The sequence below is a fragment of the Camelus ferus genome, chromosome 29 (assembly GCF_009834535.1).
Source record: "Camelus ferus isolate YT-003-E chromosome 29, BCGSAC_Cfer_1.0, whole genome shotgun sequence".
NCBI classification, from domain to species: Eukaryota; Metazoa; Chordata; class Mammalia; order Artiodactyla; family Camelidae; genus Camelus; species Camelus ferus.
The window spans coordinates 18,568,863-18,584,926 of NC_045724.1; the positions used below are offsets into that span (position 1 = coordinate 18,568,863).

The 16,064-nt window shown below is 36.2% G+C and overlaps 1 protein-coding gene across 1 annotated transcript; it reads left to right on the forward strand.

Moving 5' to 3' along the window:
* Positions 1–1,051: 1,051 nt before the first annotated feature.
* On the forward strand, positions 1,052–15,856 carry COPS5 (COP9 signalosome subunit 5). The gene is given in 9 exon segments (XM_006193738.3): positions 1,052–1,503; positions 3,722–3,956; positions 4,853–4,981; positions 5,543–5,588; positions 5,591–5,607; positions 6,152–6,237; positions 10,621–10,732; positions 13,798–13,946; positions 15,618–15,856. Coding segments are annotated over 9 exon segments (1,002 nt in total). The 5' UTR covers positions 1,052–1,360; the 3' UTR covers positions 15,703–15,856.
* The last annotated feature ends 208 nt before the right edge of the window (positions 15,857–16,064 follow it).

The window sequence follows — 16,064 nt, forward strand, 5'->3', positions numbered from 1 at the left end:
AAGAAAAACTTTCAAGTAAACAAATACATTATTCCAATGCAATGTAACAGTTACAGAAGCACCGGCAGACATTTAAAGACACCGTGGAAACAAGATTACTGGAGAGAGGAGGAAGTTAAGAAAGAGTGCATGGTAGAGATCTCTGAGCTGTGTTTTTAAATATTAATATAAGCTCACAGAAAAGTTAAGGGAGAGCATTTTAGGCAATGCTGACTACTCATGCAAAGTTTCAGGGTAACTAAAGAAAGATGAGGCTGGAGAGGGGAGCTGTGATGCTTTTTTTTCCCTTTGTCCCAGCAAAAACATTATTGAATAGTTATGGTAGGTATTAGGGGTAAAACAATACAGAACTGGTCCCTGTTTTGGAATTTAAAATCTAGTGTGGAGTTGGGGAGGAGACGGAAGAATACCCAAACACGCAAATAAAAGAAATAATTAAACACTATATTAACTCTTGGAAGAAAACAAATAGTCTCCTTGAGATTAATTCGGCTTCGGGATAGGTGATTTCACAGAGCACTGCAGAAGATTAAACTGTAAACCATTATAAGAACTAGATACTGGACATTTTCAGGACACTCACAGCTCATCTAGACATTAATTTTTAGAAACACCCAAAAGGCATGACCGTAGCCATTCACGAGTTTCCACACCCTCCTCTGAAAGCTAGAGAACACCCCTCTAGAGCAGCTTAGTGCCAAACCCCCACGAGACCGTAAGATTTTACGCATGTGCAGTGATTCTTCTGGACGTAAACTAGGATGCCATGTTACTAGTCTCTCAAAACCAGCATCCAGAACTAGTTATATCTCAGTTTTTTGACAGATATCCTTATTTTTTTTAAGTCTTTCAGCAAACTTACTTCAAAGTACTAACAGCCGCGTAAAAACTTCCCCACCCATCCGAGCTTAAGATCTTACCCGTTTTCAATATGGCGGAGGCCGGGCCTGCGCAGTATGAACAAAGAAGGTCATTACAGTTCCTGGCATAACGTTACATGCCCTTCTTCCGGTGCGGAAGGCTATACCATTCCCTACGTGATCCTTGTGTTTGTCCTAACTCACACCGATGATTTTCCAAGATAATATGTTCCCAAGATAGTATTTCAGCCATAAGAAGATTTCTCTGTCTCAAACTATTGTGTAACTGCTGTTTATATGGTCGCGTCCGCGAAGGACCCCCGCCATCCTCGAATGGTCTGAACCAACTTCATCTCCGGTTCTAGGTGTCATGGCTGCCTCGGGGGTCTAGTACGAGTTTGCACCTGTGGTGGGGTGGGTCCGAAGCCCACACCCGGAAACCTAGCGAGGTAAAGTTGCGTCTTGGTTGTGGAGGCGACAACCTCTCCGATTCCTCGGCGATGGCGGCTTCCGGGAGTGGTATGGCCCAGAAAACGTGGGAATTAGCCAACAACATGCAGGAAGCCCAGAGTATCGATGAAATCTACAAATACGACAAGAAACAGCAGCAAGAAATCCTGGCGGCGAAGCCCTGGACTAAGGAGTGAGGAGGTCCCTGGCGAAACGCAGGGGAGGGGAGGGGTGGCGGGAGACCCAGGGGTAGTGGGAGTAGGAGTGAAGGGAATATAGAGCTTGTCTTACCATGGGCAGGGAGGAGAAAGAATAAGTGGCTGAGAAATTTTCCTTTACCTTTTTACCCCCTTAAGTAGAGCGAAGCCCCTCCACAGGGGCTTGCTTGACTCCCCATTATGTCTCTAACCCGTTTGTTTCGGGAGAATGGAAGAGGAAAATAACAGGCCATGATTTGGGTTTCCACTTTTCAACATCCAGTATTGTCATATATGCTACACACTCTGCCTTGAACCCTGTTGTCGATATACACTTTGTTGGGACCTTCAGCTCATCTCAGACTGAAGACTACAGCTATCTTCAGAAATTGAGTCAGCCCAAGGGTCTCTAAAATAATTGAGCCAACTTTTAGATCTATAACTAATTTTGGTTGCTGGTAATTATTTCAGAAACACAACGAGGCTCTACTCAGTCTTCCAAAATGTTACTCCACCATTTCACATAATCTGGAAATTATATCAGTAGAGCTTAAGGCCCTTTGCCCCTTAGCAAAACCCTTGTGTCCCTGGGAGTGATGACAGGTCAAGGATTCTTTGCAATAAATTCTCAGCATTTATCCTTTCCTGAGAGCAGATACTGTTACTCAGTCTCTCTAATGGAGAGATAGACAGGAAAAGGATGGTCAACAGCAAAAACCGTACTTCATCTGTCTCACGGTTTTTACAAGGCAAGCTTTAACTGTCAGTATTCAGATTCAGCAATGCTTATTGAGTACTTACTACTGAGCTAGGAGTTCCCATATGTCATTCAATCTTCATGACAACTAGTACTATATTTTTATTCCTTCTTTGCATATATGAAAACAAGCAAATATAGTGAATAACTTGTTTCATGTTTACACTGAGGCAGTGAACTCTGAAGTGAGCAATAGACCTAGGAACAAATCTCACAACTGTCACTGACTCTAGGAAAATTACTTATCTTCTTTTTTTATTTATAAAACAGAAAAAAAGACCTATCTCTTGGTGATGTCATAAAGATTAGATGAAATCATGTATAAAAAATGGTCTAGAACATATGTAATAGAAGCACAATAACTGTCTTTTCTTTTCCCAGTAGATAGAGAAGCAAAGATTGTAATTTCTATCTTGACTTCCAAGACCAGGTCTCCATATTTTTCAGTTGTGATCTAAATCTGTGAGCAGACATCTTTAAAAAGCTTCTCAAAGACACTAACTGACCATTCATTACAGACTGGTTAGTTTGCCTGGCCATCTCCTATTTCCACAGAGGACTGTGCATTTTAGGTTGATGCAGCCTATTAAATATTTGGAAACTATCAGCTTGCCTCACTGTCTGTGTCTTTGATTATATGCATCCTAGCTGTCTTGGGCTGCATCAGTGAGACTGAAATGTAATTTTATTCAACAATAGTTTAGTCACAACCACAGATGACAAACTGAAATAGTTATCATAGTAGAACTGAAGATTTTAGGGCTACATTTTCAATTTTGAGGCTGATACCACAGAGAAGCCTCAACCATCAACACACTGTTCTTTGAGAGTACTGTAAAATATAGGTTAATGATGCTAATAACAGCTAGCACTTAAAAAGTTTTAATATTGTCAGGCACTCATTATTTCATTTACTTTATTTCTTCCTAACAACAACTCTATGAACTATCCCTATTTATAGGTAAGGAAACAGGCACAGACATTAAGTGGTTGTCTCAAGGCCGCAGCTAGGACATAGCAGTGCAAGGATTCAAACCTAGGTAGATGGATGTCAGAGCCCACATTCTTTATGGTTAGTCCAGAAGGTTGAGGCTGAGAATACTGAGGCACAACCATCCATCCAGAGTTAGAAACCAAGATTTGGTGGTTCCAAAATTAATGGAGAAGTCTATTGAACTGGTCACATATTTTCTTCCTTTCTACTTAAGTATCATATTAAAAAACTATTTCCTCCTTTTCCCTTCCCCCAGTGGGAAATACCCCGTAGTCTTTTTACATGTGTATCATTTCCATCCCCCTTCAGAAACTGTCCTTTTATACTTCCTTTTTATTTCCCACATTTTACATTCTCCCCAATCTACCAGTGTAAACTCCTTCAATACTTAATCTCTGCAAAAACTGTCTTGAAATTGTACCTTATGTAAGAAAGTTAATTACACCATGCTTTTGTTTTGTAGTCACCATTACTTTAAGTACTGCAAAATCTCAGCATTGGCTCTACTGAAAATGGTGATGCATGCCAGATCAGGAGGCAACTTGGAAGTGATGGGCTTGATGCTGGGAAAGGTGGATGGTGAAACCATGATCATTATGGACAGTTTTGCTTTGCCTGTAGAGGGCACTGAAACCCGAGTAAATGCTCAGGCTGCTGCATATGAGTACATGGCCGCATACATAGAAAACGCCAAACAGGTAAAAATGCTGTTCCTTAAAATTTGGTAACTGCAAGTTAAGAGTCTCATTGTGACTTTTCTAAACTTAAAGTTATCCTTTTTACATTAAAGTTTGTATCTTAACTTGTTTTCAACGATTGCTATATAAAATGTATATGAGATTAGCATGGATTTTTTTAAAATAAATTCTCACTCAAGAGTAGATCTTAAAAGAAGAAAAATACGTAACTCTGTGTGGTGATGGTTGTTAACTACACTTATGGTGGTGATCATTTCACAGTATATACAGATAACAAATCATTATGTTGTACACCTGAATTAATATGTGTCAATTATATCTCAATTAAATTTTTTAAAAAATTCTGACACATTAGTTGTATGTGTTTAAAACCAAAAATTTGGAAACAACCTAAATGTCCCTGAATATAAAACTGATTAAATTATGGTATATCTAATATAATGAAGTAGTCATCCATATAATGAAAGGCTAGTCAGCCTTTATGTATTTATTTATATGAAACAAACCCCAGAATATTTTGTTAAGTGAAAAAGCAAACTGTAGAATGCCATATGTGGTATGCCATTGTGTGTGTTTTTATTAATCTACATATATGCAAAGAATATTTCTGGAAGACATATGTAAGCAGCTGGCTATAGTGGTAACTTCTGGGCTTAGAAACTAGTTGAGGGGAAAGAGGTGGGAAGGAAACTGAATGCCCTTATTGTACATTATTATTTTGTGCTTTGGGCATGTGTTATCTAAAATACCCTTTTTTTTTTCCCTGAAAGCAGCATATGCTTTGACTGCTCTGCATACTGTTATTTTACCATAAGGCTGTGTAAACAAGTAAATGACAAGCATCTCTGAAAGATTAAACAGGAACCTCAAGCTCCTTTGCTCTCATCATTTGTTAGGTTGGCCGCCTTGAAAATGCAATTGGCTGGTATCACAGCCACCCTGGCTATGGCTGCTGGCTTTCTGGGATTGATGTTAGTACTCAGATGCTCAATCAGCAGTTCCAGGAACCATTCGTAGCAGTGGTAGTAAGTATTTTTACAACCAGTTTTAATTAATTTTTCATGAAGATTTACTAAAGCAAGTATACAGAGGAAAAAACTGTGTGGTAAAAAGCAAGGCTCTGGTGTCAATCTGTTTAGGTTTGAATCTTAATTCTACCTCTTTGAAGCTGAAACTTTGAACAGCTTACTCAGCCTTCCCCCACTCTGTAAGATGAGGGTGTTTACAGCACCTGTGTCTCAGTTCCCTGCACACAGTAGGCATTCGGTCAGTGTTGACTGATTTGACTAAGTCTGAAATTGCTAGAGCATCTCTTGCTATGCTCAGAGTGGGGCAGATCTTCCACTGGTATTTTTAAATAGTATAATAATAAGATCTAATCCCTAAATTAACTATGAGAATTCTACATTTAACCACTTTAATTTTTTTCCATTTGGTTATTTTTTCCCTATTATTTGTTTATTTTAATTGTGTGTGTGCATATAGTGTTATACATACATATGTATTTCTAGGCTTACAATGTTTAGACAAATGGAAGTATATAATGATTTTATAATCAGCAGATATTAAATATACTTTTCTTGTAGATTGACCCAACAAGAACAATATCTGCAGGGAAAGTGAATCTTGGAGCCTTAGGACATACCCAAAGGTAATTTTAAAAATTATAAGCCCCTATAATTTTTTAAATTCCAAATATTTAATTTACTTTTAGAGGTGTGTTATGGTTAGTGTCTCATTCTGTTCTAAAACAATTTAATATTTTCAAAATGGCAGTCAAACTACCACAAATTGTCCTTAGCACAAGACAGTACATTTGTGCTGCATATTGTTAATTTTACTAGAAAAACAGTCTTCATTTGTTAATAATTATCTGTATGCCCATGGCATTCTGACAAGTACTAGAGAAACAAATTAAATACATCTACTTCCTTCCCTACAATCTAGAATAGATACGAGCACAAGTGTACAGCATCTAAGGACAAGAAAAATGAATCTGTAAGCCAAATCCAGCCTTCAGCCACCAGTGATATTGAGGAAGGGTGTAAGCAATATACTTTTTTTTAATTAGAATGTTTCTGTTCAGTATTTGGCTCCCCCAAATTAATGTTTCTATAAATAGAAAGCTGCATAGAGAAACATACATTTTTTCCTCTGTTTTATTTAAATCTTCTATTTTCTTCATTTTTGTTTAGGGCTACAAACCTCCTGATGAAGGACCTTCTGAGTACCAGACTATCCCACTTAATAAAATAGAAGACTTTGGTGTACACTGCAAACAGTAAGTAATTTTAAAATGTATCTGATGCTGAAATAAGCATAAGAAACCTTAGAGATCATCCAGACCAAGTGCCTAATTTTATAGATGAGAAAAAAAGTTCAGATGAAATGTATTTCATAATACCTTTTAAAATAATTGTAAAACTATAAAAATTTAGGATAATGTTTCAATTTTTATTAATAATTGTTTTAATCTAACATGTTATTTGCCTTTCATACAACCATAAACATTTTATGAATGTATAAGGTATTTGGCCCATTAATGAAATTAACAGTCAAGGGAAGTATTCAGCACCAGCCTGACACTAGCGTTTCTGCAGCCCTCAATGTACCCAACTTCCACATAGTAGAAATTCTTCCTAAACATTTTCACTCCAAAAGTTAAAGAAGCCATACTAAAAACTACTTAATTGCATATTCCTTTAAAATAGTGAATTTTATGGTATGTGAATTATGTCTCAGTTTTTTAAATTGGTAAAGAAACCAATGAAGACAGTTTTCTCCACCTTCTAAATATATCTTGCCACCTCTCTTAATTATCACCTTGACCCAAGTCACAGCCATCTGAAACCTAAATCAAAGCACTAGCCTTCTAGCTAGTCTTCCTGCTTCTGCCCTTCACCCCTTAAAGGTCTTTTGTTAGCCAAACAGATTCTGTCAAAATGTAAGTCAGATCATGTTCCTCCTTCTCAGAGTGACATCCCGTCTCACAAAGAATAAGATCCATAGTCCTTACCATGAACCAACCATACCTTACCTTACCAACCCTTTGTAGTCTGGCCCCTAAAACCTCTCTGACACTATCTCCTGTCACTGAGCTTTTGCTGTCTCCACTCCAGCCATAGTAGCCTTTTTATAGTTTGTCAGATGTACTAGGCAGGCTCCTGCCTCAGGGCCTTTGCACTTGCTAGTCCCTCTGCCTGGAACATTATTCCTTATTTCCATGTGACTCACTATTTTAATCAGTGAGTGTCTCTTTAAAGGATACCTTAACAGAGAATGTTCATTGGTCATGCTATTTAAAATAGCACCTTCCTGTCACTCAGTGTTCCCTTTCCAGGCTTTATTTTTCTTCTTAGCACCTGTCACCATCTGCTGTGTTTTTGCTTCCTTGTTATTGACCACGTTAGAGTGTGAACTTCATGAGGGTAGAATCAATTCACTGCTCTGTCCTATCATTTAAAACGGGGTATGGCACACAGTAGGGTGGGCACCCCCTCAAAAAAAATGTGGCCTAAATGACTATATAGTGTCCCTTTTCGCCATATCGCCTATGCTACTACTGCTCTTATTTTTCTGTTTCAAAATTCTTAGAAAATTCCAGAATTTCTAAAAATGAGTTTTTAAATACTTCTGGTTTTCAGTCATCCCTGACATACGTCTGGAAAAAAAAGATTCTATTTTATTTTTCAATTAGAGGTTTGGGATTAAATCACTTAATCGGTCCTACTGAAAAGAATTTAAGCCATTTCTCTTTGAGAGAATTGCTTCTAAGCATGGAAACACCTTTGCTGTGATTCTTCAATTTTCAGAGTTAACAATCCTTTTTTTTTCATTTATATTGAGTTACGGTATCAAAAGCTTATACCTTTAATATCTACTCTGCCTTTTTTCACCAGCAGCAGCAACTTTTGAGACAAACAAAAAAAAACTGAGGCAGTCTATGCTTTCTGTATCCAAACAAGCCTGCATTTCCTGTTTTCCTGAAATATGAGCCTATCCAAGAGGAGTAGTGCTTTCTAGCTACTGCATTGCTAGAGCCTAGAATTTTGAACCTGCAGTTACAGGATATTCACAGATACTTCCTTACTTAGGACGAGTTCCTAAATAAAGAGTAAACTTTTTCAAAGGGCAAATAAATGGCTTAATTTATTTTTATTTCAAATCTTTAATGAAACATAGTGCCAAGTTGAAAGATCAGGGGTTTTGTGCAGGCTGGTTACAGAGCCATTTCCGAAATTATTTGACAGTGAGCTATTATTTGCAATTTATATTGACCTTTCTTTTTTCTTTCCTACCTTAAACCCCAGATCATAGTCCAAAGTTTGTTTTAAACATAAAATATAATGTAGATATTAAATATACTTAACTTTGAAGAGAGAAAATAGGACACAAACTATTTTGTAAATTAGCTTGTATATTATCAGTGTTATAGAGTCAAATGGTTCTATGAAATTTATTATAAAATAAACAACAATCTTGTACCGTTCCCTTTCCCATTCCCCAGAGACAGTCCCTTAAACTGTGATAGTTATTCCATTTAAGTATTTACCCCCATAACTTCAGACAGCATGCTGATAGTGCTACTTCTTGATTTTCAGTTCTAGGCAGTATCTATTATTGACATCCTGTAAAGAAGATGAGGATTTAGCTCCACGAGTAATTTTGAATATTCTTCTTGTTTTCAACTCTGCTACTGAGATTTGCAGCTAATCACTACATATTAGACCAAAAAATTTCATTGCATCAACCTATGGAATTAAAACAGTAATTACATTAAGGTGATCCATAAGTTTTAAAACATAAAAGTCTATTCTAGACCCTCAAGTTTGAGTTCCCTTATTTTCCATCCTCTGTAGATCTAAATATCTGCTGCTGTGCTCATCCTCTCACCTCTTTTTTCTAAATTGTCAGGTACAACCCCTCCTTTCTAAAGCTAATCTGTCCACTGGAGCCCCTGCCCCCCTTCCCCATGCCTAACCCATTCAACTCCTAGGGCCTCACTTCTTAAATAATGTCTTAAATGTCTACACTCTGGATGTAACAGTAAAGACTAAAGTTTTCGTAACAGACATAACTTACATCCTTTTGCTGCCACTTTCTGTGAGGCTTTGAACAAGGCCTTTACTCTCTAGAGCTATTTCTTTGTCTGTAGAATGGGAATAATAAATCCTTCCTTGTATAATTGCGGGGAAGATTAAATGAGAATGTATGCAAAGCACTAGGACATAATAGGTGCTCAAGAAATATTTTATTCCACTTCTACATTTCACTAGCTATGTCCTTTTTATCTACACATACGCATGAGTATCTTAATATTGAAAAGGCTATTACTTAATTCTGATGTCTTTAAATTCATATTCCAATTTCTTCACTCTTTAATTGAATCAACAAGCATTTTTTGGTTGTATCCATGTGTCTTTATCTTTTGCATCACTAACCTGAGTCAGCCTTTTCTCCTTACATCTGCCCCACTGCGGCGCCATCCTTTGAGTTATCTTTGCCTCCACTTTCTCTCCTTTAACACATTCTACCACAGGCAGCTTTCTAAAACACTTCTTTGGCTATATCCTTGACCTGCTCAGACACCTTCCATGAGTCCCAAGTACCTAGAAGATAATTTCTTAGCCTTTTTTGTAATGTCCTCTGCCAACTCGACCCCAACATAGCTTTCTAGGTTTCCCTCACATAATTCTGCTACTGCCAAACTGTCCAGGCAAACTGGTTAACGTATTAGCCCTTTCATGACTTTCCTTTTTGTGAGTCAGAGCTCTCTGCGTAATGCCCTTCGTGCTCTAAACATAACCACACTGTAGACTCATGCAAGAGTTACTCTTAAGTCCTGGGACTTCTCAGGTAGTTCTGTCTATACATGAGTACTCATTTCTACCATTTAATTGGTGGGTGATTAAATGTGCACTATAGCATCACTTATTGTTATTCAACATACATCATTAATATTTCACTTTTTGTAGATTCATTCCAAATTTCCCATAAAAATGGTAAGCTCCTTAAGGTAAAGAAGTCCCTTGTGTTTCTTTGTATCCATTGATTTACAGAACATAGTGAGATATTCAAATATTTATTACTTTAAAAAATATATATGTTTTTCATACATTTAACCAAATTTTTCTTGCTACCCCTTATTATAAATTAGGCACCTTTGGAAGCAGAAATTATTTTTCATGCTTTAAGGACCTATTTTGAAGTTTACTTTTCCAAAAAGCAGTAGGCCCTAATTGGGATTAGAAAGTGAGGAATGGGGAATCAACGTGTCATTTTCAGTATTTTTAAAAGCCTAACAAAAGTTACAGTAGACCCTAGAGAGGCAGTTCATTAAGTTTATGTGCTATTGGCTGGAATTTATGAACTCAATGACATGGATAAACATGTATCACTGAGAAGTTTTGATTAGTTCTTGATAACTCCTTAGGAATTACTGGACTCTACAGAGGGAAGAAATGTAACACAAGATTGTTTATAGTTAATGGAAGATTTGAAACTACACCCCTGAAGAGTAAGGAAACCATGTTTACCTATTGTTCTATTGGACTAAAAATTAAAACATGACTATTTGGATTTAAATGTAATTCACTTATATTTAACTTTTATATGATGCTGTTGAATTTTTTTTACCTACTAAATATGTGCTTTTGTTTCATAGATATTATGCCTTAGAAGTCTCATATTTCAAATCTTCTTTGGATCGCAAATTGCTTGAGCTTTTGTGGAATAAATACTGGGTGAATACGCTGAGTTCCTCTAGCTTGCTTACTGTAAGTACTGTGCTTGCAAGAAATGTGTTTGAATTTTATCTAATCTATATAAGTTCCTTTTTTATGGAAAGGCTATATCTGCTCTGGCCAAGGTAGCAGGTGGGGTCATAGACTACATAACCAGAGGTGGATTGGGGTACTAGGCCAAGCCAAAATCTGTGTCATATACCAATGAGACCAAGTCTAGATGACAAATACAGTGGCCAGATGAGGGTAATATCTGCCCCTGCCTTAAACAGACTTAGAGAGAGAAAAATATAGGTAATGTTTTTTGTTGTGTGTCTCAGGTAGGACTCTGATTACAAGTGACAAGAGACCCAACCAAACTGGCTTAAACAGAAAAGAGAATCCTGTAAACTGAAAAGTCCAGGAGTAGGGCTTACTTCAGCCACAGCCTAAGTTTGCATGCAAACAATATTATGAGGTCTCAGTCTTTCTCTGTCAGCTTTAATTTCAGGTCAGTTAGCTTAAGTTTCAAACTTCATACACACAGGCACGCACGCACGCACGCACACACACACGCCTACCTACCTACCTGCCTGCCTGCATGTTTCCAGGCGCGGGCGCGCACGCGCACACGCGCACGCACGCACGCACGCACACGCACACACGCACGCACGCACACACACGCGCGCACACACACACACACACACACACACACACACACACACACACACACACACACACACACACACACACACACACACACACACACACACACACACACACACACACACACACACACACACACACACACACACACACACACACACACACACACACACACACACACACACACACACACACACACACACACACAATGGGCCAGGGCAAGAGCTTCAGTGCTGGGCTGGGGTAGAAGAAACTCCTTCAGGAGCATGTGGACTAAGAATGTCCGCAGAAGGAAATCAGAATATCACTACCTTAAAGCTGAACAGGTGGGAAGGAAAAAAGGCAATGATTCTAACATTTAGAAGGATATTTATTTAACAAGCTTCTATCTAGAGCTTAGCAAGGAACCGTTTTTTTATTTTGTTTTACCTTTTTTTTTTTAAGTAAGTCACTTTATATAGTACAGCAGTATAGTATAGTGGTTAGAACCACAAAATTTAGAATAAAATAAACTCAGTTCAGAAATACCTGCCCCTTTACTAGCTGTGTGTGACCTTCAGAACTTAACTTAATGTGACTGAGTCTTTCTTGGGCTCAATGATAATAGTACCTACATTGTTAAGTACACTGAGAATTACATGAAATACTCTATAAATTAAACAGTTAGCAAAGTGCTTGGCATACAATAAAGCCTCAATAAATTATTTTTTTGTTTCTTTGGGTCATTGTATTCATGGGAAAAGACCTCACTTGAGCATATTTACTATGATTTTAAATACAGTTCTGACAAGCTTTCTGTTCCTATTTCTTATCCTCAACAGTCAAAAGTAGCAAATTAGAAGGAAGGTGAATGATCATAATAGCAAACATTTATTAAATGCTTTCTATGTATCAGACACTGCTAAATGCCTTATATGTGGTAGTTCCTTAGAGGCAAGTTTACTAATAGCAGCCAGAAGTAACACATGGTGGCAAGGGGAGGACTTAAGACCAGAGCAGTCTTGACTTTCGTATAAAAGCATGTACAGCTCTACTTACTCAACCTATGGCTGTCCCTGTATTCCAGCACTGCATATATTGAAGACAATAATAAAGAAAATGTCAAATTATATTTCCTCTTTTTGTGATTCTATACCTAGTACATTGCAGCATTTTAAGAAAAAATATATAAATACATGTTCATTTCATCTCTTTCCCCAGCTAAGGCATGTAATCTAAAAGCTACCAGAAAAAAAGTTATTTTCTGATTTATGTTAATTCTCTGTGTGTTTGAACTGTAACTGGTTTTTTTTTCCCATTTTAATAGTATGACTGTTTCTCCCATCTTACATTTTTACAGCTTGAGCTAAATCTTCCAAATGCGAAGTGGTCTACAAACCTTAGGGTTGTCTCCAAATCTGTTGGGAGGGAATGTATTGGTGACCTAAACCATGTAGATTCAGACAAAGTGAATATAATTGCATCGTTTAAAAATATCCCGAGTTTGTAAAGTCATCGGTAGCATTTTAAAGGGCTCTTTGTAGTAACTATGATGACAGCAAATAACTTTTTTAAAGTGTCTTGTAGTCGAAATATATTTCCTGTACAGTCTTATAAACTGCAAATAGAATAACGTAAAGATCCATAAAAATCTTTTTAAAATATTACAGTTAAGTGTACATATGTAATTATTAAAATTCTTTTAAATGTATGAAATATTAACAGTATATATCATGTTCCAGCTTACTACATGTGAGTGTGTGTGTGAGCATATAGAAATGCTCCAAAGTATAACTTTAGTTATCGCTAAGTGGAGGGGTTCTAGGTATTTCCTTTTTTCTTTATATTCTACATGTTCCAAATTTTGTATATAACTTAGTTTTATAATCAGAAAAGCTAAAACAAATATAATATTTTAAATATTGTCATAAATACTAATTCTAGGAGTTCAACAACAAAAAATAACAAAATTAGCTAACAATTATTAACCCTTTACCGGGTGCCATGGACAGTCCTAAGAACTTTATATACATTACTTAATTTAATCTTCAGAATAGCTTTAAGGTAGAAAGTATCACCTTCCTCCCCCATTTTCACAAGAAGACTTGAAGGCTCAGAAAAGTAAAGGAGTTCTCCCAAGGCCTCCCACCTAATCTACAGCAGGGCCAGAACCTGGACTCAGATCTGTGTACTTCAAAGCCTCTCATAATAACAAATATTAGATTTAAGCAGTCAGAAAGAAAAATTCCAAATTTAATCTTGAAATTATAAAAGGGGAAAAACTCTACACTTGAATTGCCTGAGCTTTGGAATCAGTCTTTACAAGTACAATTTGACTTCTTCACTGACTGTCCACTTAGATTTCATAGTGGAACTTTGTAAATGAAATGTTCTATACAGAAGAGAATCTACATACATGTATATTTTTCAAGTGATAGACTTTGTATATTGACATAATATCATTTTCCCCACAGAATGCAGACTATACCACTGGTCAGGTCTTTGATCTGTCTGAAAAATTAGAACAGTCAGAAGCCCAGCTGGGACGGGGGAGTTTCATGTTGGGTTTAGAAACACATGACCGAAAATCAGAAGACAAACTTGCCAAAGCTACGCGAGACAGGTGAGAACAAACCTATTCCTGCTCCTCTTTTTCTTTCAAGATTTGCAAATAACAGGATTCAAATTCCATATAGTTCAATTTACTTATAACTTAGGTGGTATCTGAATATTACTTCTTTGGACCTTTAAGAGTTGTCAAATGCAAGTTTTAACTTTGAAAATTTAGGGCATATTAGGTAAGAATATTAAATGCTTAAAGGTCTAGGTAATATGAAAATTTTCATCACCTTTTCTAGGTTCAGCTAGAAAGTATAACTAACAAAACAGGTCCACTGCTGGATCTTTTAAAAAAAAAAAGAATTCAAAAGGATGTCCTAATCTACTCTGACTTAGTCATCTTTAGGAGGATTAAATTAGGATTTCTTAAATTAACCAATTTCAAATTTTTATAAAGTTTTAAACCCCTAAATATCAGAGAAATAGTTGTATCTCTCTTAAAGTATTTGTCTGAAATAATCATTTATACTAAAAATCCTTTACACTATACAGTAATTTAGTATCTCAAATTTCACTACCAAGAATTTTTAGGAACAAACTTGGAATACATTCTCTGATAACTTATGAAATAATTACGTGGTCCTTCAGATGCACACAGGATTGGGAAGACTACTAAATAACATTTACTTTCACAAAAATTTGCATTTGAATGTGATAGAGGTAAAGAGGAAGGGAAAACTATGTGGACATCTATGTAAACAGATACCTTGGTATCCACGTGAAGGAAAACTAGACTAGGAAAGAGGAGAGAGAAGGGAAGGTGAAGTGTATTAGGAGTAGCAGCTATGCTGAGTTAGAATTATCTCATTCCTTTCTTCTCCGTGGGTTTTTAAAAGGCACAGGGCTAGTAGCCTGAATAAGAATTAAATTTTTATTTGACAGCAGGTCTTACTTTTGATACTTGCTCTAAGTGTGTCATTTTGCTCATCTGTCTTTGTATGTCTGATTTATAATTTTATCTGCCTTTACATCTCAGTTTCTTATGAAGCAAAAAATTTCACTGTGGGAATGTGTAGTTATATAAGAAGAGAAGTAGGAAGGCTAAAAGTAGTAATACAAAAGCAGAATTTTCCTTTTTTGGGGTAACTTTACAAGAATTGCATCTCTTCTGAATATTGGTAGGGTTTTTATCATTTTTTTGTTTTGTTTTGTTTTTCCTTTATCAATTCTAAAATCAAAGTCCTTCACTCACTAGCCTAATTTTGACTTTGAATTGTTTGAAGGGTGTTTGTGATTATTTCAGGGAAAAAAAGCGTAAGATTTTTAAAATTATTCTAAGTAATGAACAATAAGGAATAGCAGATTTTAATGTAATATTGGAATTCATCTATAATTCTGAATTATACACAACTTCAGTAACCTTCTAAAACATAACTTTTCCCAAACCTTGTGACAAGTAACAAAATTAACTATTATGAATTATATCAAATTTTACATTGTCATTCTCTTGTGAAGATGCTAGTAAGTAGTGAAATGGTCAAAAGAAATGTAGGAGGCTGAAAGTTACAATAGTAAACTTTAGCATAAACTATAAATTGGTGTGGTTTGGGGAGTATGAATAGAACCAAAAATCATTATTGGGGGTGCAAAGGATGGAAATGAGGGGGAGGGGACTTGCACGTTTGAAACAGTTTTCAGTTCTTATGATATTATGTGATGTGTTTTTTCTTTCCAGCTGTAAAACTACCATAGAAGCTATCCATGGATTGATGTCTCAGGTTATTAAGGATAAACTGTTTAATCAAATTAACATCTCTTAAACAATCACTAAGTAGTATTTTTGCCTGAAAGCCAGTATGAGAAAATACTCAAATAACAGTTTAAAACCAGTTACCAAAAATCTAATTAGAAGAATAAGGTGCTCTGAAGTGTCCTGAATATTAACATCCTATAATAAAATTCTTTAAAATGAAATTGTTCCTTCATTGTTTTGTGGGAGGGGTTACATTATTTTTCTAGTATCCTTTAATGTTCTTAAATATGAGGGAAATTAAAAAAATAATAATAAAATAAAATGTGAAAAAAAAATGAGGGAAATAAATATTTATTAGAACCTTTCCCTTTTTAAAGAATTCTTGCCTATCTAAATCAGTCAAAAGATGTCATCATTTCACTTGCCATA